We start from the raw sequence: 22,539 nt of genomic DNA, 5'->3' as shown, positions 1-22,539 counted from the left end.
TCCGACACACATCAATCACTTACGACGTAACAACGAAAACACTGTTAGTTTTGCCGCCGAATTATTAATTACATTCTCACAAAAAACTCACACACGATGCCGAAACGCATAAATTTCTTCCTTTTTCACCGCACAAAGGAACCGAGCGCTCTACAATACAACACTAAACAGATTAGCCGCGCCCGACACGGCCGTCGCCGCATAATTTTTGGCGCCAGTAGTCCTGCCTCTAGATTAAACTAATATGAAAAGGAAATTGAGTAGAAAATGGATGAAGGTTCTATGTGTCATTAAGGATTGGTTACGGACCTCGAACGTCGATCCGACCTTTATTTATTTGACTACGCTTAATTGAATTAGCATTTCGGTAGTTTTACGAGCTGCTAGTAACGTTCGGAACAAACTTTAATGGGCAATTTTTAGATAATAACAATAACATATATGTCACAATTATTACTTTAAGTATTAATAAATGTCGGTTTTAAGTTTTTTTTTCCTATTTACCTGATTCCACAAGAAGTTTAAGAGTGGCAATAAAATAAATTGGGATAAAGTATATTTTCAAAGACTTTTCGATTTCAAAATTTGAATTCAAAATTTTATTGAGATACGAATTTGTTTATACATAAAATATTATTTTATACAAAATATATATGCAAAAAAATTGGTGCACGTTAGAATAGGTACAATAAAAATGGGATGTTAAGTAGAGGACCATACAAATAGTTCCGATAAAATGTTTCAGCACGATGACTCCGTCGGGGCCACTCGACCCGGGAGGGCCTATGAATAGTAATAGAGGTTAGGGCTCGAGGGACCGGCCTGTGCCGCTTATGGTGCGTGCTAAATCGACAATGCCCTAAAGCTCGCTGCGACTAATAAACTGTTTTATGAACTCACTCATTTTAATCGTGATTTGATCTCAATATTAAAGTCTGTAAACCATGAAATCACGGCGCTAAGAGCGGCTTATTTAAATGTTATTAATTGTGATATCGTTACATTTACTGTAACGAACGACATTCTAATCATTAGGTAGGTAAAGGTCGCGAGTTTATTATTTTAATATATTATATTTGAGACATGACAATACTACAACTACATATTTTGACAGATAAGATACCAGAATCGAGTGGAAGGAGATGGTATTGGTGTAGGTCATGGTAGGCTTTAGATGTATGGGGGGCGTTTGACAGCGCGCTGAACTCACATTCATGAGCAGGTCCGGAGAGGAAGAACCCTTGCCACTCATGGCGCTGGAGATGGCGCATGTCACTCACTCACAGCACTCGCGAGGCGCGGCGCAGGCGGCGCGGGCGGTCTGCGTGCGCCGAGCGACCGCGACTGCCGCACACCGGCCCCCACCGCACCACGAGCCCCCACCGCTACCGGCTGCCTCATTTCTCACTATAATTTGCGTGCTGCTCGTTTTTTACCATCATTACTCCCTCGTTTTGTTTTACGTATTATCGAGTGCATCCCGCTCGCACCGGCCGCCATGCGCGCCGAGCGCCGCCCAGATAATAGCCGCGTGCAATTACGCCTTGGCCGCGCGCTGCCGTCGCGAACCTGCTCTGATCCTAGCGACTGTAATACCTAGCGACATCTCGTGACGAGAAGCCATAACATAAAATCATAATAGAAATCTAAAAATGGCTTAATAAATACGAACAACTAACATTAATAACTAAGGTTAACTTTTAAATTTATCTTAAATATTTTACTATAGTATACTATGATGGAATAAAACTAAATTGTTACAATTCGTGTGACATCGAATTATAATCTATCTATCTACATACTACCTCCACACTGGGACTGTTTCGGAATAAACCGATACCAATCATAGTTATAAAAAAAGTGTAGTATATAATAAATACTACTATAGATGCGTATAGATAAAATAAATACTATAGATACGCCGTCTACGGTTCACCGTAGCACACAGCTACACAGCTGATTCGTAGAGCAATAAGAATGCTCATAATTATATAAAACGTTCATATTTAACAATATTCAAAACAAGACTAAATAAGAAGACAATCCATCTTTATTTGAAAATTAAGAACGTTGACTGACGGTTAGTTATTATCTCATTCTAAGCGCGCTCTGTCAAAATATTGCCTGTCTTTTTTAATAATATAGACCCTCCCTTTTCCTCCATAATATAAAGGTAAATATTGCTCTTGATACAATATCTGGAAAGAGTTAATTCCTACCAAACAATTGTTGTCTTATAGGACAAAATAATCAGAACTAATGACAATAATATTTTAATACTTATGACTGGATTGAAACTGATTTTTGCGTCTGAAACGTTTTATTTTGCAACGTTATCTAAATAGCTGTTTGGCAATCATCTAAATAGCTGTTTAACACACATAATAAAAAATAACAGAAATCTATTTTGTGGTTAATCCGGCTTGTATATGTTAATAAATCGATATCACAAAAGTTTGCAAAAAGTGTGTCTGTGTGTGTGTATCGGCAGCGACTCGATAACCTAAAAAGGAGTAAAGAATTGTTAAAGATAAAATAAGCAATAACGCGAAGTAAATATTTAAACAAAAAATTAATCTCTTCTGAGAGTTAAGATATCACATCTCTGAACTACTTAAAGCTGAAAGGAAGATGAAAATCGCATGATTTTACATACATATTTCAAAACATAATTATTAATGCAATTAATTCTTATTAGAGTTAATATTCAATGAGAAATTATGCGGAAGATAATTATAATATTGTTACTATTTTAATCTTAAAAATAATAAAATAAATCGTAACAATTAAGACTTATAAAATACTCTCTGATACTAATATTGGAATAATGGTAAACGTTTTCCAATATAAATGTTTGGATTGGTTAATTTTTCTCAATAATTCTAGGTATATACGATATTCATATATTTCTAAGGAAAACTATTAATAAAGTTGGAACCTGAAATTACGAATATAATATGTTTGTGATGTATTTAATAAAAGGTTGTAATTTTATTGGTATCACTTTATATTTATTTTTTATTTATTAAAATCAATTGAATAATGCTTGTATAATGGCATAAATCATATTGGATGTTATAATAATATTAAAGTACAGAAATAAATTTAAAAGAAAAAAAATATCTTAAACAAATCTAAAATAATTTTCATCACGCTCAAACTGAATTAATAAGTTCATCTCTATGCATTTTTAACTAATAGGGATACATAAAAGACATATTTACGGTAAAAATATTTTATTTAAAAATTAAAAAATATACATCGAACTAAGAAGGCACATCACATTCCAATTTACATGGTAACTTAAGGCTTATAATTTAACAACTATATGTTATATTAACTTAGTTCACATTGCTTAAAACTAAAGTAACATTCGTTTAGTTCATTCACTGCATGCAAAAGTTTAAGGCACGTGCACAAACTATTTAAAAATTTTACTGTCCGATAGCAACTGGTGGTTGTAAATTATAATGTCCTTGAAAAACTGCATAGTTATCCTTCGACGCGCACTGATATGCCGCGAGTGGTGTTGGATATTGTTGGTAAAACCGTGGGTCTCTCGCTTGCGGTCGAGCATAGAGAGCTTCCTGACGTACATCCTGACACCAACCACTTCCGTACATGACACTACCACTTCCAAATACAGCACTGCTGTTGTAACTGGTTGGAGCGCTGTGCATCACATGAGGGGCCACTGTGGCGTAGTTTAGCATTTGTTTCGGTGCCGCATTCGTAACTGGCACTGTCCCATAGTTTGAACTTCCGACTGACACGGGAGGTGCAGGCGCCAAGGCTATTTGATTTGCCATCTGTGGCGGCTCACTTTTATCTTCACTTGGTTTTGGGGTTTCAACTTTTTCTTCTTCTTTCGTTTTTTTAGATTTTCTTGATACATTTGCATGAGTTTTTACATGTTTCGCAAGATGATCGGAACGCATGAACCGCTTTGTACATAGTTGACAAGCAAATCGCTTTTCACCAGTGTGGGTGCGTAAGTGTCGTTGCAATTCATCGGAGCGAGTAAAACGTTTACCGCAGAAAAGCCAATTGCATACAAACGGACGTTCACCAGTATGCCAGCGGAGGTGAGCTTTAAGGTGAGACGTTTTTCCATAAACCTTCCCACAGCCGGGAACGTGGCAAACGTGTTCTCGTTTCGCGCCGTCTTTGCCGTAATTAGGTCCAAAACCTGCTGCCTCAGTCAGGCAGTTGGGGCAACGACATTTCGCACATCGACGTTGAAGCTCTCGGGCATCTTCTGTATTAGTACTCGGTGGCCAATACGCCGGGTATTGCGGGTAGGGTGGGAACTCTCGCCATGTGCTACCACACCAAGTACCCGACGAAGCACTGCTACAGGACGATAAATCTGATGCTGGTGACAGCGCGTCACTTCGCCCATATCCACACCCGTAACCACTCATTACGTTCATCATCTGTAACAACAAAAATAAATTAATCACTTTTATTTTCACTTTGTTTTATTTAGTCCAACTCTACTTTTATAGTAGGTACATTATTTTAAACTTTAAATGAATTTTCAAAGATTAAATTATTTGTTTCAATAACAATTATTCGTTAAAGCGTCAAATAATAGCAGAGGGCGTAGGCGGGCGGACGGACCTGTTGTGCGGGCGGATCCACGTATTGCATTTCCGGGGACGGTGGTGACAACGTAGCGCAAAGAACCTTCAACTGGATAATTACAGGGCGGCACTCCGCTCGCGCCGAGACGTTTTTAATAACTGGCTTGGGATAAACGTAACGAGCGGTTGTCACCTCGCCCCGTGCCCCCCGCTCCGGCCTGGCACCGGCGCACGCGCACCCCGGCCCCAGCCTCCGCGTCCCTCGGCGCAGCCTCTGCCACACCCCTCCCCGCCCGTGAGTTATGAGTTTATAAGACTTCATAGCGTCTTGTAATAGGAAAAACTAATAAGCATTACCTTTATGTGCGACGGCCCGCCCCGTATTAACATAATGCCAATATTATGTGCTTTCGCCTCATTTCGAAGGCAATTTAAAGGTGAAATGTGAACTGATCGCTATAGATTTCTATCTGTTAGCATGCTTTAGTAACGTTTTGCGTATAAAATTTAATTTATTCATTTAACTTATTGTATAAATTAACGACTACGTATGTCTAGATGTTGGATAGGACTCTACGTTTTGTAATTACAAAGAACTATCTCTTAGTAAACGCCTTCTTTTTTCTTAGACGAAATTAAAGAAACATTTCCCACGCTTGGTTAAACAGATTTCAAACCAATACCCACACAACCGACTCCGAAGTCTGAATAGTTATTATTTTTCGGTTTGTATCTCAGACGCTTAATGTTTTTAATTTTTTCTCTATTTCGGTCGGCAGTTCGCGGCAGACGCATGATTTATGCATATTCGAGCGAAGCCAAACCTTTAATTACACGTTGTTAAAATATAGCAGTTTGTTAAATCGTTTGCTTTGCTTTTGTTTTAAAGATCACCGCTCTCTTATAGATCTAAATTTTCTTTTCTTCGAGCGACCTTAGCATGTTTTTTATTTAATGTCCGATATGAACGTTTTATGTTTTATATTAAAAAGAACACGGGGATATGTGTCGAATAATTTTTGCTTCTAAGTAATATACTTTTGAATCTATTGTTAATATAAAATTTCATTTAAACAATTACGCACACGTATAATCTGATTAAAACAATAAATCTGAAAAAAATATAAAGAACCAATCATCTATAAAAAGACTCTAGAAGACATAAAATGGTAGGTACTTGATACTTATACTTTATACTCTGTACAATGTATAAGTACAGGTACTACCTGTAAACTTTTTAGTTTTCTTATTTTAGACATCAATTAATAACGATCCATTACATTTTCCCAGAAGCAAGTGGCTACTGTTAAGTTGAATGTTCAAAACTTTACACCCTATGGTTAGAATTACAAATGCAATAACCTGTCGACATGTTTACGACTCTATAGAACAATAGGTCGCAGATTTACACTCAATACCCATAAAAGCGCTGCAGCAATGCCTAAATAACGTAACAGAAGCTCAAAGATTCATTCAATATTTTAAAGCGCTTAAAGTGTATTTTTTTTAAGAACTGTGACAAAACGTCTGGCATGCTACTGTCTTGCACCGCGGCAGTTCTTCAAACACAAAAGTCCCTTAGAGTGGACAATAGTAACTACTAATGCGCGATGATCGTTCGCCTCACGCCATAAATCTTGACGGCTACTGTGTTTTTGTCAACGGCAAAGGGACTCAAAAGATGCGAACGCCTAACAAGACAAGACAGCTATGATTGACTAATTTCAATAGATGTATAAAACATATACAAATAGCAACTTAGCAACTTAGCAACTTGCAACTTAGCAACTTATAGCAACTTGTGAAATATAGTAAGCTAATAATTTCAGCTTGTGTATATTTATAAAAAAACATATGCATACTTACCATCATATTATCTAAACTATGTAAATGTTCTTGCTAAAATATTATTATAAAAGACTTATATACTTTGTGCTTAGATCCTTAATAAAGGTGAAAGTTTGTATGTATGGATGTTTGTTACTCTTTGTATCACAACACATATCTATAATTTATAAAGATATTGTGTGAACAATATCTGACAACCAACCCCTAAAAAGCGAAGCCGCGAACGAAAACTAGTAGGTATATTTATATATCTAGATGGAGTGATTTAATTATGTTGGTGTTACGTGACAGTTACGCTTTATACATACGTTATAATGCTTTATCAGTGTGCGTGTACTGATTGGCCAATAGTTAGGCACTATTTTTTTCGACGCGTTTTTAGCTTTGCCAGTCGATCAAGACATCAATAATCAATGTTTCGTATTTGTGGTGGAGGTACCTTTATTTATATTGTGCAGTGGTAATGGTATAGTTATTTAAGTACTAATACCTACTATAAAGTCCTAACGTAGTGAGCATACCATACATTATTGTAACCTGACGACTACGGGTTAATTTGACGTCCAAAATGATAACTTTTAGGGAGCTGTTCGGGCAATTTATAGTTTATTAGATGATATTAAATCGTCACGAGTTACAGATGATGATAAATAATTAAACTGACCTGATACCTAGCACAAAACTTATAAAAATAAAATGATTTTAATATGCGGTCAACCATGGTTAGGTACATATGATCAAAAACTCAATATTAGATAAAATTTTAATTGTTTTATCGTAAAACGAAACTCACATTGAAGAATATGACACTATATATTACATACATATGATGAAAAACTTATAACATGAACTTTTCGACTCCAAAAAGTCGAACAAGGGCAAGGTAATAGTTTGTATAAGTATGACACCTTTTTTCTCGGACTTTTTTTGGCAAGCGAGCCAGTTCAATTACAGCCACTGGACTTACTCTAGTGATTGACGGCGTAATATTTTTTATTTCTAAGAATGTTACGTTGGTGTTAGGGCTTTGTGCAAGTCCGTCTGTGTAGGTTACTACCCACTCATCAGATATTCAGTCAGACATTCTTACAGGCCCAAGGAATATAACATCTTAGTTCCCAAAAGTATTGACGAAATATGGAATGGATAATATTTCTTACAGCGCCAAAATCTATGGGCAATAATGAGCACTCACCATCTGGTTTGTTTGTCCGTCCACCTTATATAAAAAAAAAGAAAAAATAACTAATTAGGTAGGTAGTTACCTAAATAGGTAGGTAATTATCACCAGGAAGATTGTTTGGTCGTTTGCCTTCAAAAAAATTTAAAACTGATTTTATTTTTATAAGCCAATTAAAAAATACCTACTTATAATACGAAGATCTGAAGTAATGAAAGAATCGCGCAGGGCAGTTAGCTTCCGTTCGAAACTCGGATATTTTACACTAATTACGGGTTTCATATATCGGGGGCGGGTAATTGGTTCTATCGTGCGTTGTCCTTCACTTCCTGTCTTTTGGCGGATCTTGAATACAGCTTTGTGGCAACTTGCACAAAGTACCGACATGATGTACTGGTGTCGAGTTGCACCCATTGTGGCGCGCACCCACGATACGTAGCAATGCTTTCTTAATAAAGATCATTTGGAATTTGGACGCACAAAGACTAATATCGTATGAAGCTATGCCGTTAAAACGAATTTGTAACGAAAATTGATAAAATTTAGATAAGTAAAATGTACAATTTATATAACTACGTATAATTTTTTAACCATATAAATCTGCTTACATGCCATTAAGAATCCCTAATGTCATAATAGTAACTATCTTATCAAATGTGTAAAATGACACTCATACGGAATATAGAAAAAAGCGCATTTTTCATTTTTTAAATTTCAATGTAGGATTTTATTCCGATTTTTTTGTGTCCCATGATAGCGGACGCTGCTGTTATCTGATCGGAACTTCGCTCAACTTTACTAATCTCTAAAGGAGTGAAGAGCGTTTCATCGCTATTGTCAATATGTAACAAGATCACTTGAAGTACCTGTTACATGACAATGAAGCACAGGTTCGCACCAAACGCTCCCTTTTCAGTCTAAAAATGACGATTCTTTTGTAAAAAAAAGTCGAAAAAACAAGTTTCAAATAAAAAATAAAATATGAAACAAGCTTGTTCTAAATCGCAATATTCTCAGCTGTCGCATTTCACACGATCAGTTATAGCATTTATATATTAGATACATATCAAAACTTGGTTATTATAATTTAGTTTCAAATTATTTAGATTACTATTGACGTCAATAACAATTTCGTTTATTAAATTAAAAAATAGTCAGATACAAAATTATTAAATATAAAATTTTACGAGTTATTACGCAAAAAAATAAAACGTAGGTAAAGAAATTCTGCGGATCCAAGACACCCTGTGGTGTAGCGGCAGCTTCTAAAAGGCGCTCTTTCTACAGAGTGACAGCCGAAACGGCCCTACACGAGAAAAAAATCTGTCCCGAACAGTTTGTTTTACACAACAAGAAAGATAATAGATAAGCAGTTAATAACACATTTGACATCGCTACTAAAAAAACTATAGTAATATAAGTATACTTATATACCTATGTTTAATTTTTAAATTGAAATCTTTGCCTAATTTTTCCGTGTAGGCATTTTCTCATCTTATTTAACCGAGTCGGCTCAAGAACCAGGATCCAGGCATCAGGCGGGCGACTATCTGAGGCGAAACCTTCAGTAACTTCTGCACTTCGTAGACCTATGGCCAGTAGGCCGCTGAAGCAGAGGCACCTAAAAACAAGTATTATGCTAACTCAAATAAATTTAACTTCGACTTAATGAGGATAATCACTCACTGTACAAACAGCACCTCTTATTTATTACATAAAATTTGTGCCAGACTATAAATAATATATTTGTACACACTGTACAAAGAAATTCTCTTACAATGGGGACGCAAAATTCAAATTCTGCCAGAGGCGCTCATGAACTCATGACCACGATGCTGGCTAGAATACGCGAAACTTAACCGAAGTTTAAACGCGGTCAGCACCGCTGAATTATCACGAGCTTAATTAATAACATTTATCATTCATATCGCGCTCGGCGATGCAATAGAACATGACGAAACCTGCATAAATTGATTGATATTAGGCCTCCAACCCAAGGAAAGGGAGGGAGTACTTAATTAATATAACCTCTGCTATACGTACCTAAACCTAAATGGCATAATGTGAATATAATACTAACTCATTCACATAACTTATACTATTCTTATATCTATTAATGCCCGGTAGGTATATGTTGCAATGGTTTTAAAATTTAAAACAAAATATTCGATACGAATTGTCCCCGACCCGACCTGCCGACTCCCAATATAAGTAGAAGTAAGAAACAACCACGAAACTGGCAACAAAAACTATGAAAAGTCTTAATATACCTTTAAATGTATTTATATTTTCAATAGATGTGCACACATTTTTGAATGAAAGTTGTAATTAACTAGATACCCAATTTTGAACAGATACAATAAAATGATGATTTACCAAATTATATATATTTTAAGTTAGTAATACAATATTTAAATAATAATACAATATCTTAGTGCCAATGCGTCCTTCTATGGAAGTTGACATTCGTAGACATTTTTTTGTTTATAACTAACTCTATAACTATTCCTTAAACTATAGTTCCCAGTTACAACCTGTAAGCGGTCGTTTTTATTCAGATAACAGTTTTATATCATATTTTATTCATCTCTTATTACAATGGTTTATATTATGTCTATGTAATGTACCTAATTCCGGTTTTTTCTGCACACATTTTATATATGTACATAAATAAATAATAAGTCTATTTATTCGCATACCTATGTGTATAGTTAAACGAATATTTTTAACTTTTAAATCAGATCAGTAGGTAAGGGTTTAGACACGTACCTAATAAGCCTATTTATGCAAAGGACGTCATTCATTTTGGGGTAAATTTACAGGAACCGGCCAAAAAAATTTAACCACATTATGTTAGAACTAGTCAATCAAACTATTTCTTCTTCTTTCTTCTATGACACCAAAGCTGTAGATCTTGGTTTTATTTGAATTCAAAAATCGGATATTTTTAGATTAAATGAATTATTTATTAGAAGCCTTTTTACATTTTTTGGCTGGTTTGTTCTTTTTAAAATCATATAAAAATATAAACGTAATATTGAGAATTTTTCTCTTAAATATGCGTATCCTATAGCTCCTATTCATAATTCCACATACCTACCCATTCTAATAACGCAGTCGTTCAAATAAGTTAAATATAATTTCTTTATAAGGTGTACAGTCTAATAAAAAGTAGTAGAAAGAACACTTACATCGTAAACGTTTGGCCCAATAACAATATCCTCTAAATGAAGAGGAGATATGTCTCATAAATGTCGAGCATAGCTCATTAACCACAGGGTGAGAATAACCGATTGTTATTTTGTATAAAAAAATTCTGCATTAATTCTAGGATGAGTGCAAAAGGCCAGATAATTAGAATCTTAGAATCTAAAAAAAAAACCTTTCTGATTGTCTTTGTTCTCATCCTACGATAGGTATATCTATGACAATTTATTGATACCCGTAAATTTGTTCCCTGTAAATCATGAGATATCAGGTACTCGGTATTGGAAACACTGTTCAGAAACTCACCGATTATTCTTAAGTAATTTTTACTTTTTTATACATGTAGGTTACATTGCCTGCACTCCTATTTTACCTCGATCTATGTATATGTGTTAACAAAAAAAATTAATCATACATAATATTCTACCCTAGTTAACCCACAAATGGGATTAACTTCTAATAAAAGCTGTCTTTAACTCAGTAACAGGAAACCTAAATACCTATATATCTAATACCTATTTCTAACATAAAAAATAGCGAACTTTCGAGCAAAATTATTTCCCCCTTGCCCTTTTAACAGGTGAATTAAAAAAACTATATTATTCGTAGATTTTCTTATTTATGTCTTAGCAGGGTCGAAATATTCATATTAGATTTAGATATGACTCATAGAATACTTTCTTTTAATATAGTAGAAAAACATCGTAATGATACATAAATCTGTGTTTTGATAGATCTAATATATTTTAGCAAGATAAGGGTTAACTGACTTTTTAAATTCAGCTGTAAAGCATATTTAATAGTTGCTTGGTAGGTTTGGCCGTACAAAACTAGAAAGCCGTCAAATTTGATTTTCAATTATCGGACCCAAATAAGAGGGTAATTAAACGAATACATATTCATGAATTATTTCTTGTCTTTGAAATGAAATCTATACACGAATTAGTCAATTAAGAAATTTAAAGCTCATGTCAAAAAAACGCTGATAAGCCGCTGATATTATGTACTCAATACAACTATATATTATTGATACATGGACTTACAATTTATTTATATAATAAAATTAGTTGTACTTTAGTGACATACTATATAATTGGAATGATGGAAAAGAGTAACTACCGAATTTCTTGTGGTGTTTCTCGGTAGAATTTACTTTCTGAGCCGGCTTTACTTTAATTACACAGCAACATGGCGATTCAAAAGTGCTTTTATGTCCCTAGTTGAATAAAGAGTATTTTGATTGTGAATTCAATAACACTATTTTTTTGGTTTTAAGGTTTAAATTTAAAATAAGTTTAATTTTAAAATTTCTTAAGGTTTAATAAAATAAAAAATTAAGGAAAGATACGAATCCCACGAAATCTATCGTATTTACATAACCCGTATTATTATTGGGGCACAGATTAAAGAAAAAACGAACTATTACTGAGGATCAAAAAGTTTATTCACACGTCACAAAACATACATTTTGTACATTATTTTTTCATCATACACCGTTAAAGTAAGTAAATATTAACTAAACTGTTTCCGGGTTTAGGAATGTTCCCACTGAAAACAAATAAGGTTTTAATAGGAATAATTAAAAATGATTTCATGATGTACCACTTTTATACTATTGTAACGGGTAAAAAACAAATGACGGGTACCAGGAATGTTCACACTTGCCAATGGTGTCGTGGAATAACTACTGACTCGCCTTATCACAGGAACACCAAAGTATCACTGTGTACGGAACTTGCGTAAGTGTGGCACCTACATATAGATCTGGCACCAGTTATTTTTAAATGTTCATACCGATACATTTAACTGAACAAGTTCAATTGCAAATAAATATATAACAGCAATAACATAACATTATTTGAGCATGAGACTTCACTACTCGGGAAGTTACTTTAATGATTTTTAAACGATCAGATTACGTTGTATAATAGAACAACTTTTTTTAATTAGATCCAAGCAAAGCATAATTAAAACTAGCAACAATTACTATAATTAAATTATTAAAAATATCTATTTTCAATGTTTTAAATATATTTCGCAATTTAATTTATGTATAAATAAATACAATGTATAATAGAAACATTCCAAAACAATTTTTAGACACCGAAATATTACTCATTATTAAATGACGCTATTTGATTGACCAATAAAATTAAAACTGACTACACATTTACAATAAAAAAAAACTATTCATAATAGATACTGTAACATTTAAGTATCATAATTCAAGATTAACCCATTATGTAATTTGACATAACAATAGCGTATAAGCGAGCGAGCGTATAAGTATAGTTAAAAAAAAAACTTAAACTTGACGTCCAATTGGAAATTTAAAAGTTTAAAAATAAAATTAAAAAAACAATCAATCATATTATTAGTTTTTTTTTTATTATTTGCGTAAATATTCTTTAGTAACGCCCAAAGTATTCTGCCAGTGTTATATGTGGTAGAGAAGACACGAAGAATAATCGGTCACAACACGTATATAAATTGACAGCTTGAAAAATATTAACGAAAATCCATCGTTCGTTATTCAGGTTGTGTCAAGATGGCACAGATTATCACGCAAATGTCGCGAGGAAAAGATTTCAAATGCGAGCACTGCAATGTTCATCATAATTACTGAAATAATATTCGCATTTAAATTGTTAAACTACACGAATAGAATGGGTAAGTATCCACCTTTTAAAGACAATCTTGTACATCATATTGTATTAGTCAGTCATATATTATGAGAACATAGATATTATATAATCAATATGAAATTGAAATACATTTATAATTATTTATTGTTATAATACAATTATAAAATACTTCCTTGTTAATGATAAAATATGTATATATTAACTATAGAAGTCTGTGGTTAATTTCAAAAGAATATGTACAAACTTGTTAAAATCTCTTAATATTTATTTCTATGTTCAACTAATTCTATTGAAATAAACTATACGAATTTTAAATTGTTATGTAATGAGAAATTTAAAAACAGATAATAAGAGATAAGCTGAGACATTAGGGCTGATTCCGTTGTACACATTCTAATCTAATGTCTAATAATTTTGTTATCCCTTATCTATCTTACGTATGGGTTTAAAAAGCATGTATGAATTCGTTTAGATTGTTTACCGAAACCACACCAATATATTGCAACAAAAAAATTTAAACCGGTATATTAAGTATCTAAAAATGGTCATTTTGTTCTTATAAATAAATTAAATGAGCTACAGAAAACTTTTAAATGATTTTTTTTTAAGTGAATTAAAATGATTTAATATTATGATTTTAATACAAATGGATTAATTTCTGGACATTAAGTTATGGACACAATTTATTAAACTAAAATATTGAATATCAAATATATCTAAATAATCTGTAAATTTTAAATATTCGTGATATATGTACATTTTGCAATATAATACAAATTGTCAATGGTAATAAGTTTTTTTTCTGTACCAGACTACAGATAAAGAAAAAATCGTAATAAATAATAATAAAAGACAAAAGTGCAAATAAGTGAAACATAAAATCTAGATAGGAAAAAATATTGATTATCATGTTTTAGTGGCAAACTGATCTATGTAAATAGTAATAGTTCTTATAACTCATCCCTGAGAAGGGTGTATCGGTTCTTAGATGGAGCTAGCTTCTTGAAAGTTGATTCCGGAGGAGTTGTAACTTTGATATCATTTGTAACAACTTGTGGGTTCTCAGGTCCATAGTGAAATTCTCTGTAAATTTAAAACATACATACAGTTTACAATGAATCTTCTAATAACCTAAGAGTTTCGTAAAAATGTTGAGGTAAAGACGCTAATGGCTATTTAAGGATATAATCTAGTCAAACAACACATAATAATAAATCTCATACTAGCCTAAGGAACCAGTACAACTTTTAATATAAAGCTAAGCAAAATACTTGTTTACATTATGTAAAATTTAGTCACTAACACAAGAAAGTATTATTGTCACATGTTCTTTTGATAAACAATAATTAGTTTAATCAAAATCATATTATTCATACTAAATTCAAACTAAAAATGAATTTTGGAAGTCATTTTGGAGTTCAATTATCCATATTTATAATAGATAATTTACGAGTAGCTTTAAACATAAATACTGCTTTGGAGAGATTATAATTTGAAAAAAAAACTTACCTGTGTAACTTGCCTGAATACAGGTCTTGTAAAAATTCTTTTAATTTTCCAGGTATTTCCATATCACTGTAATTGGGGAACAGGTACATGTGTCTGAAGGAATCTATGGCAATCAAAGGTAAATCTGACACAGACTTGCCAAGGTGATGCAGAGGATGTTCAAAACGTAAACCATCAGCGGTCAGGAAATTTATTTTTTCTGTAAAAAAAATTATTAAAATATAGCGTATAATAAAATAAAATTAAAGTAATTTTCAAAATAATATTGCCACTTAAAATGTATCAAAATGTATGCAGCTCTGTATTACCTTTTTCATCTTGCAATTCCCGGCTAATTATGTCCTTATATTTTTTTACACTTTCTGAATCAGTAGGATGATGGAACAAGATTAAGAAAGGCAATCCTTCTTCAGTCAACTCCTCAGCATTTTCAAATGTTATCTCCCTAACAACAGGGATGCATTTCTGTTGAATCCAATGGTATAATTCATCAAAGTTGAGTAAATTTCCACGGAAGGTCTCATCAGGCTCCGTGGAAGTCTTTGTATCAGCTCTAAATACAACAACGGGTTGACCTAAAATTTTTAATACAAAAATATTATTACAGAGCATTTGACCTTTGAATTTATAGAAGATAACGCATTCAGCCTTTAAAAATTAATATTCCTACAAGGCTCCCAGTTTATTTTATATAAGATATTGTAAAGAGAGATATGATGATACATTATCATGGTTTAAGGCATGGCAAGGCAAGTTATATGGCTGCTACTCAAATAGATCTTGTAACAAAGATTCGTCATAATGACCAACAAAGACAGAGAGCAAACCTTCTTGACCTAAATGCTCTTCATAAGCAAATATTAGGCAATCTTTTATCATCTCCTAGACAAAAGAATTTTTACATTAAATGTGCAAATAATTCACACGATCCAGATGTTCAAATAATTTTAACGAAGTCAAACTTTTAATTCATGAAGATTGTTTAAGATATATTTTGTTTTTAAAATTTCTCTTACCATTATTCTCGACACACATCATGTGTAAAATTATTTTTCAAAAATATGTATAAACTAATGTAACAGTAGCAATAGATATTGTAAACCTAACACCATCAATTCACTGCAAACCGTAAAAACTAAGACATAATTTGGGCTTGTAAATACAAGCCCAAATTATAAGCCCAGGGTAAATACCCTGACTCACTAAATGAAGATTGACTTGATAATTGAAAAAATGCAGCAAAAATAATAACTAGTGGCACTCAGACAAGTTTGGATGAAGGTGTTATGCGAACCATTTATAAATACAACTACTTTAAACATAATAATTATTTTCACAATCATACCTGGAGGATGCATTTGTTGTGATGCATCTCCAAAGCCAGCATGGAATATGCACTCATCTTTAAGATTGGCAGCTACTTTTCTAAGCATCTCATATTCAGGTTGGTCTCGTCTATCCATGTATCCAATTATGTGCCTTTTATCTTCAGTAAGTTCCTGGAGTTCCTTCAGAGATGAGAATGTTATGATGGAATCTGTCAGCTGTTTCTTTATAAATTCTGCAAAAGCTTCAACAGACCGTTGACCTGAAAATATATAAATGCTGTATAAATATTTGAATTTTTCATTATACCCTTGCTATTTATATGGTTAAGGGACAGTCAATAACATTACATAAACTCTGTTCAAAGAGAACTTTATGTGTTTCTAGGTGCCACCCACGCATCACATATTCTACGACGAAACAGGGATACTTAGTATTTTTGTGATCCATTGTGAAGGGTGAAGGACCCAGTGAAGGTACATGTAGAAATGACATAACATCTTGGGTCTCAAGGTTAGCGACTCAAATGCAATGTAAGGAATGGTTAATATTAATCTTACAGTACTTTTCTATGGGTGGTAGTGACCATTTACCATCAGGTACTATTTGCCCTTGTCCAATTTAAAAATAAGACTTTTGAAGTTATTCTTATAATGAATAGGGCATTCATTAATTTTGGGTGGTATATTGTTAATAGGCAAAAGTAACTATTTATTTTAAAGGCTAGCCTATTATTCAGACTTTTAATACCCACTTTTTTGCATTCACTAAAAAAACATAATTTCATTACTCCCTTTTAGTATTAACTATAAATACAATTTTATATCTATGCATACAATTTTTTTTTGTAAATATATATATATATATTTTTTTTTGTTTTATCAACATATTAACAGAAATTAACAAGTTTACCTCTATATTCTTTCTTAGCTGGTAATCCATTGCGGAAAAGTTTTAGGGTAGGGTACTTTGAAATATGAAATCTTGTGGCAATACTGGCTTCCTTGTCACAGTCTACTTTCCCCATTACGACTTTGCCAGTGTCGTACCCGGCTTTAGTCACTTCTTCAGCCGCATCATCAAAAATAGGCATCAACATATTGCTGAATTTGCACCATTCGGCATAAAAATTTATAAACACGACTTCATTCGACGCTGTGGAAAAACATTTATAGTATTGTATTATAATATAATGAATACATAACCCACTTTAAACATAAAGAAAACGAATAGTTCTTACCTAGTACCATATCTATATTGCTCTGTGTAATTTGTACAGCACCGCTATCAGTTGGATTGTAAAAACTATAGCAAATCTAAAATAAAACAATTGTAAATCAATTACTTTTAACAAGTCGTTAAATTAGCAAACAGTAGGTACGTGTACCGAATGTCTTTATGTATTTCATTTTATTCTTACCAAAATCATTAAAGAAGCTCTTTTGTAACTGAACATATTTCCTATATTATTTATATACTTTTAATTTAAAATCTACCCCGAAGACAGTCCTGTAGAACGTTGGAAGTTTACATAAATAAAAATGCAGTCTTATTTCGTTTAAGCTGAAATATCTAGGCACCGCACCACTTTTGACTCGTTTTCGACGAACTTAGTGTTGCCTTACTATCTCTATTCTCTTATAACTTTTATAAGTGACGTCAAAAGCCCTAAATCTGACATTTTGTAAAAAGTGGTTTGAATAAAAAAGTATGATTTTAATTAAAATAAGTAAAATGCGAAACTTATAAAAATATCTAAAACAAGCCAATCCCTAATAAAATCCAAGCTATTTTTTCCCCTCGATTTTGGAAACTGCAAATAATAGTAATGAATGAATATAAAAAAAAACGTTTATTAATTATATAATAATTATTATGCTTCGCCCATTAAAATGACTGACCACAACCTAACCTACTATTGTATTAAAAGTTTATAATCTTCAATCAGTCAACACTCAAGCTCAACTTTATGGAACTGATTGTCCATGACGTTTAGTTTAATCTTATTTCAAATTAAAAATTGTTTGCTGCCAAACAAAGTTAGCCACACCCGTATTACTTTTATAACTGATTATTTGTTTAAGAAAATAAAATTTTACATTACAGATTGCACTAACAAGAAGATAAACTTCAATATAATTAATATGTTAACTAGAAGTATAATATTCTTTTCAATTTTGTCATGTACTTACTTTATTGGAGGTAACACGAAAAGTTTATTAAAACTTTGCATGTAAGATATTCCTGTGTTTATATTATGATTACTTTTTGCAGTAAATAGCCTCGAATGCTATGTTTGTGAATCACAAGAGGACAATTCAGAAAAATGTATTAAAACCATTAAAACGTGTACCAACAATGAAACTGTTTGCCTAACTGAAATAAAATGGGGAACGGCTCCATACTGGTCCCAAGGCGCAAAAAAACAATATTATATATCAAAAAGATGTTCTGAGAAGGAAGAATGCATTATTATGAGGCAACGCAATATGCCTCTGTGTACTCATATTTGGTATCAAGACTGGGTGTGTTCAGATTGCTGCCAAGGTGATAGATGCAACTACTACATAATTGTAAGTAAAATATTGCAGACAACCTTTATTAATTGTAATCGATGAGAACTCTGAGTATTTCACAGGAAAAAAATAATATTGTTTAATTAAGAGATAGTAAGCATACTATTGAAACCATCTAAAACAGATAGTAAGCTCTAAACCACATTATTTTTATAATTACATTTTAAATTACCAAGTAATCACTATCATATATACAAATCATGCTTTTTTTATTATTTCAATTGATTTTGGTATAATTACTCAAGGGATATACGCTGCTTATTGTTATAATACAAAAATTATCCTTTCATTTACAGAGTGGCAGTGGAACAACTAAACCTATTTTAGGTGTTTTATTGGGAGCACTGTTAATTATAAGAAGTAAGTTAATAGTTTGAAAATCAATAATTATCTATTGACTTATGGAAAAAAATGAGTCTTTGTATTGAAAAATATGATTATAATATTAAGGATGTTTCCATAATATAAAAATTGCCTTTAAAGAAAACAAATGTATGTCACTTAATAACAAATAGTATAATTAGTACAGTATAGTATTAACCTCTGAGTTTTCTCAGTAATCATTACCTGTGTCTGATTTAAGTCATTTGAATGGTTCGCAAATGAGTTAGTTTATTTCGTAGAATGTCATTTAAATAACAATTGTTGATCTATAATTTTTTTTTGTAATTTGTTAATGTTTTGATAAAATTTCTAAACATTGAGACTTAGTTTAATAATGTAATTGACTTTCTTATAAATCTCCATTTTTGAGGTTTTAGATGTAATCTAGTTGTAATAATGACTATTATTATTTTATCCATTGTATTTTATATTTCTAAAATTTAATGTTTAACAATTCACATAATTATCAAGATATTTTCGATAGATATGACTTAATATGATAATGTACTATGTACTCTAAACAATATCACATTAGTTAATATATATATATATATATATATATAAAGAATAATAAGGTTAAGTAAATACATAATATATATTTTTATATTATGTGGCATTTTCACTGCTTTGCAGTCTGTGTTATACATATATAATAAGAATAATAATAGTTTTATTTATTTGGAATCTCAAATCCGTCCAATTACAATTGTGTATTTTAAGTGTTCTATGTTTATTTTTAATTAATTACAAAGTATTTTTACTTTTGATAAATCTGTTTTTCCTTTACCACCCAGTAACATTCCTTCTATACCGTTTTTATAATTTCATAATTTTAAGAGCATGTTTATAAAATACTGTTAGAAAAATGCCTTATTACAAAATGAAATAATATAAACATAATATAAGCAATGCATTAAAAATTTTTTTAGCATGTTCAAATATTCAATAAACAATTAAACATTGACTTATATTATTATTTTAATTTTTTAAGGAAATGGGCGCATATCGCTTTCTATCGGTAATAATTGTCAAATATTGATCTTTATTTAGTACTAACTTCTAACTACTTCTCATGGGTGCAATGATGATATTATAATGTCTTAATATACAAGATTCACTACTTATTTGTCATAAAAAAAATACAACCCGGTCTGTCCCTGCATTTAAAAACTGTGATGTCTTCGAAAATAAGATAAGATATATTCTTATATATAAAATACACCTGAAAAACTTAAAAGTTATATATCAAGCCTTTACATTTGATTACCATTGATTGGGTTGGTTTAATCTTTTTAGACATTTATTCATAAATATAAAGCCTCTTGGATCTCTTATCATTATTTTGAATCATACGTGAGCAGTCTCGCAGCGGTAGTTTTGGCGGCCACTAGTGGTTTAGCTGTGGCCGCTACTGGTGGCCTTGGCCTAGTGTGTAACATTAATATTTAATTTAATAAGTTCGAAAGCTTTTAATACCTAACTAATGCAGACTAAATATTGTTTTTGTTTTGAAAGATAAATTGGAAACGTTTTCATTTGATAAGCAATAATTATTTTTTTTTTTATATTTCTAGGGTTGAGAAATATAAAAAAGAAAATATGTACAATTTATTGTTCAATAATTCTAAATTGAAGTCGCGAAAGTAGTGTTGCCGTTAACAAAATACGTCAAAAAAAGAAAGTATCGATGCTGCATGTAACGTTGTAACTTGTAAACACATACACATATTAAAACTGTGTTGACGTATGTCAAATGTCAAATTTTTGTATAATGGGACACATACATTTTACAAATTTCGACATAGGAATTTGCAAAATTAATTAAGTTTAAAGTATCAAAACATTGCAATTTTAAATTGATCGACAGGTCTAAGCAAACTTCCATATGGAAGGTATTCTGTGGAAATGGACAAATTACTGGAATGGTAATAATTTTCGAAAGTATTATTACCCATGATATAAGAAAGCATAATGTGTTTGATATTATGATGTAATTTCTTATTACAGGTTGGCAAACCAGATGGTTTGTTTTAGAAAATGGAATTTTATCATATTATAAATCGCAGGAAGAAGTTAATCAGGGCTGTAAAGGTTCTGTAAAGGTGTCAGTCTGCCAGATTAATGGTAATTTTTATTCATTTATTCTTTACACTTAAAATAAAATAATATTCTTTATAATTTTATTCTAAGTGGATCTATACTTTTATGTCTTTGGTAAATAATTTTTATTTTCATTACAGTTAACAATATTGATAATACACGGTTAGATTTAGTTATACCCGGTCAACAGCATATGTACTTGAGAGCACCATCACCACAAGATAGGCAGAAATGGCTCGTAGCACTAGGCAGTGCTAAAGCTTGTGTTGACTCAGTATTAGATCTCAAAGGTATACATTTGAAATTAATATACATGTGTTTTCCTGTATTTATATTTTGAAGTGTCAATAGTGCAATGGCTTACGGGCAGCCTAGCAATGTTAAAAGTCACAGGATCCATCCTGACCCCTTGGGCTATTGTCGTACCTACTCCTAACACAAGTGATAAGCTTAAAAGGAGAGGTAAATAGGAGTATTAGTAATTCCTCAATTAACATGGGCCATTGCTACTACTACTATTTAAAAATATTAATAAATACTATTTCTTACTTGTAGGATCAGGATATGAAGACTCTTTAACTCATAAGAAATCTGAATTACATTTATATTGTGATTTACTGATGCAACAAGTGCATGCAGTTAAAAGTGCAGCAACATCTGAGGGAGGACCCGAGATTCAGGTTTTATTTTATGTAGTTTTATTTAGTATTGTAAGAAATAACTATGAATATTTAAATGTACAATTCAACATATTATTATTATTTTTTCCATTTGCAGGAAATAGAAAATGCATCTAGTCTGCTTACCGCAACATGTGACACCTTTATAAGGACCCTTGAAGATATTATGAAACTCACTATCAATACTGGAATCAATTCCACTGTCTATGAAATGCCAGTTCCTAACTTAGCAATGACTAAAAATAATTTGAACAAACCAAAACCTGTTAACAGGTCTCTATCACAAGAAAACAGATGAGTGAATATAATTAATATCTTGTATGTTATTGTACTTAAATATTTTTTTCTTTTTGTAAAAATCTGTACATTTTTATTAGGCATGTAAATAGTGAATTAATATATTATATTGAATATTTAAATGTATATGCTTCATGCAAGAAAATATGTATTCACCATTAAAAATGTTATTCTTTCAATATTCAAATGTAGAATATATAA

The 22,539-nt window shown here is 31.8% G+C and overlaps 5 protein-coding genes across 7 annotated transcripts in view; 2 read left to right on the top strand and 3 right to left on the bottom strand.

The window, feature by feature from the left end:
- LOC125064645 (transcription factor Sp9) overlaps nucleotides 1-1,320 on the bottom strand; it is a 77,870-nt gene extending 76,550 nt beyond the window's left edge. Inside the window, exon 1 of one of the 3 annotated variants that reach the window (XM_047671803.1) lies at nucleotides 1,211-1,320. In XM_047671803.1, coding sequence (XP_047527759.1) covers nucleotides 1,211-1,252 — 42 coding nt within the window. In that variant the 5' untranslated portion in view covers nucleotides 1,253-1,320. The remainder of the gene's footprint in view (nucleotides 1-1,210) is intronic. The other 2 variants (XM_047671800.1, XM_047671805.1) reach the window with 2 other exon arrangements.
- Nucleotides 1,321-3,408: 2,088 nt separating this feature from the next.
- LOC125064646 (transcription factor btd-like) lies at nucleotides 3,409-4,683 on the bottom strand. Its single transcript, XM_047671806.1, has 2 exons — nucleotides 4,624-4,683; nucleotides 3,409-4,436 (listed from the first exon to the last, which is right to left on the bottom strand). Exons 1-2 carry the CDS (start codon nucleotides 4,651-4,653, stop codon nucleotides 3,435-3,437), a joined length of 1,032 nt encoding a protein of 343 aa, XP_047527762.1. The 5' UTR covers nucleotides 4,654-4,683; the 3' UTR covers nucleotides 3,409-3,434.
- Nucleotides 4,684-12,243: 7,560 nt separating this feature from the next.
- On the bottom strand, nucleotides 12,244-17,915 carry LOC125064782 (endoplasmic reticulum resident protein 44). Its single transcript, XM_047672007.1, has 7 exons — nucleotides 17,722-17,915; nucleotides 17,542-17,617; nucleotides 17,214-17,456; nucleotides 16,321-16,563; nucleotides 15,284-15,550; nucleotides 14,976-15,174; nucleotides 12,244-14,549 (listed from the first exon to the last, which is right to left on the bottom strand). Exons 1-7 carry the CDS (start codon nucleotides 17,755-17,757, stop codon nucleotides 14,417-14,419), a joined length of 1,197 nt encoding a protein of 398 aa, XP_047527963.1. The 5' UTR covers nucleotides 17,758-17,915; the 3' UTR covers nucleotides 12,244-14,416.
- Nucleotides 17,916-18,275: 360 nt separating this feature from the next.
- Nucleotides 18,276-19,782, top strand: LOC125064777. The gene is made up of 3 exons (XM_047671999.1): nucleotides 18,276-18,503; nucleotides 18,576-18,874; nucleotides 19,174-19,782. Exons 1-3 carry the CDS (start codon nucleotides 18,287-18,289, stop codon nucleotides 19,252-19,254), a joined length of 597 nt encoding a protein of 198 aa, XP_047527955.1. The 5' UTR covers nucleotides 18,276-18,286; the 3' UTR covers nucleotides 19,255-19,782.
- A 1,221-nt stretch (nucleotides 19,783-21,003) lies between these two features.
- LOC125064767 (pleckstrin homology domain-containing family A member 3-like) lies at nucleotides 21,004-22,474 on the top strand. Its single transcript, XM_047671972.1, has 5 exons — nucleotides 21,004-21,186; nucleotides 21,269-21,385; nucleotides 21,502-21,651; nucleotides 21,917-22,041; nucleotides 22,139-22,474. The coding sequence occupies exons 1-5, from the start codon at nucleotides 21,147-21,149 to the stop codon at nucleotides 22,337-22,339; spliced, it is 633 nt and encodes a 210-aa protein (XP_047527928.1). The 5' UTR covers nucleotides 21,004-21,146; the 3' UTR covers nucleotides 22,340-22,474.
- Nucleotides 22,475-22,539: the final 65 nt, after the last annotated feature.

Source organism: Vanessa atalanta, chromosome 6, assembly GCF_905147765.1.
Source record: "Vanessa atalanta chromosome 6, ilVanAtal1.2, whole genome shotgun sequence".
In the NCBI taxonomy this organism is placed as follows: Eukaryota; Metazoa; Arthropoda; class Insecta; order Lepidoptera; family Nymphalidae; genus Vanessa; species Vanessa atalanta.
This window is presented reverse-complemented; position numbering and strand designations above follow the sequence as displayed.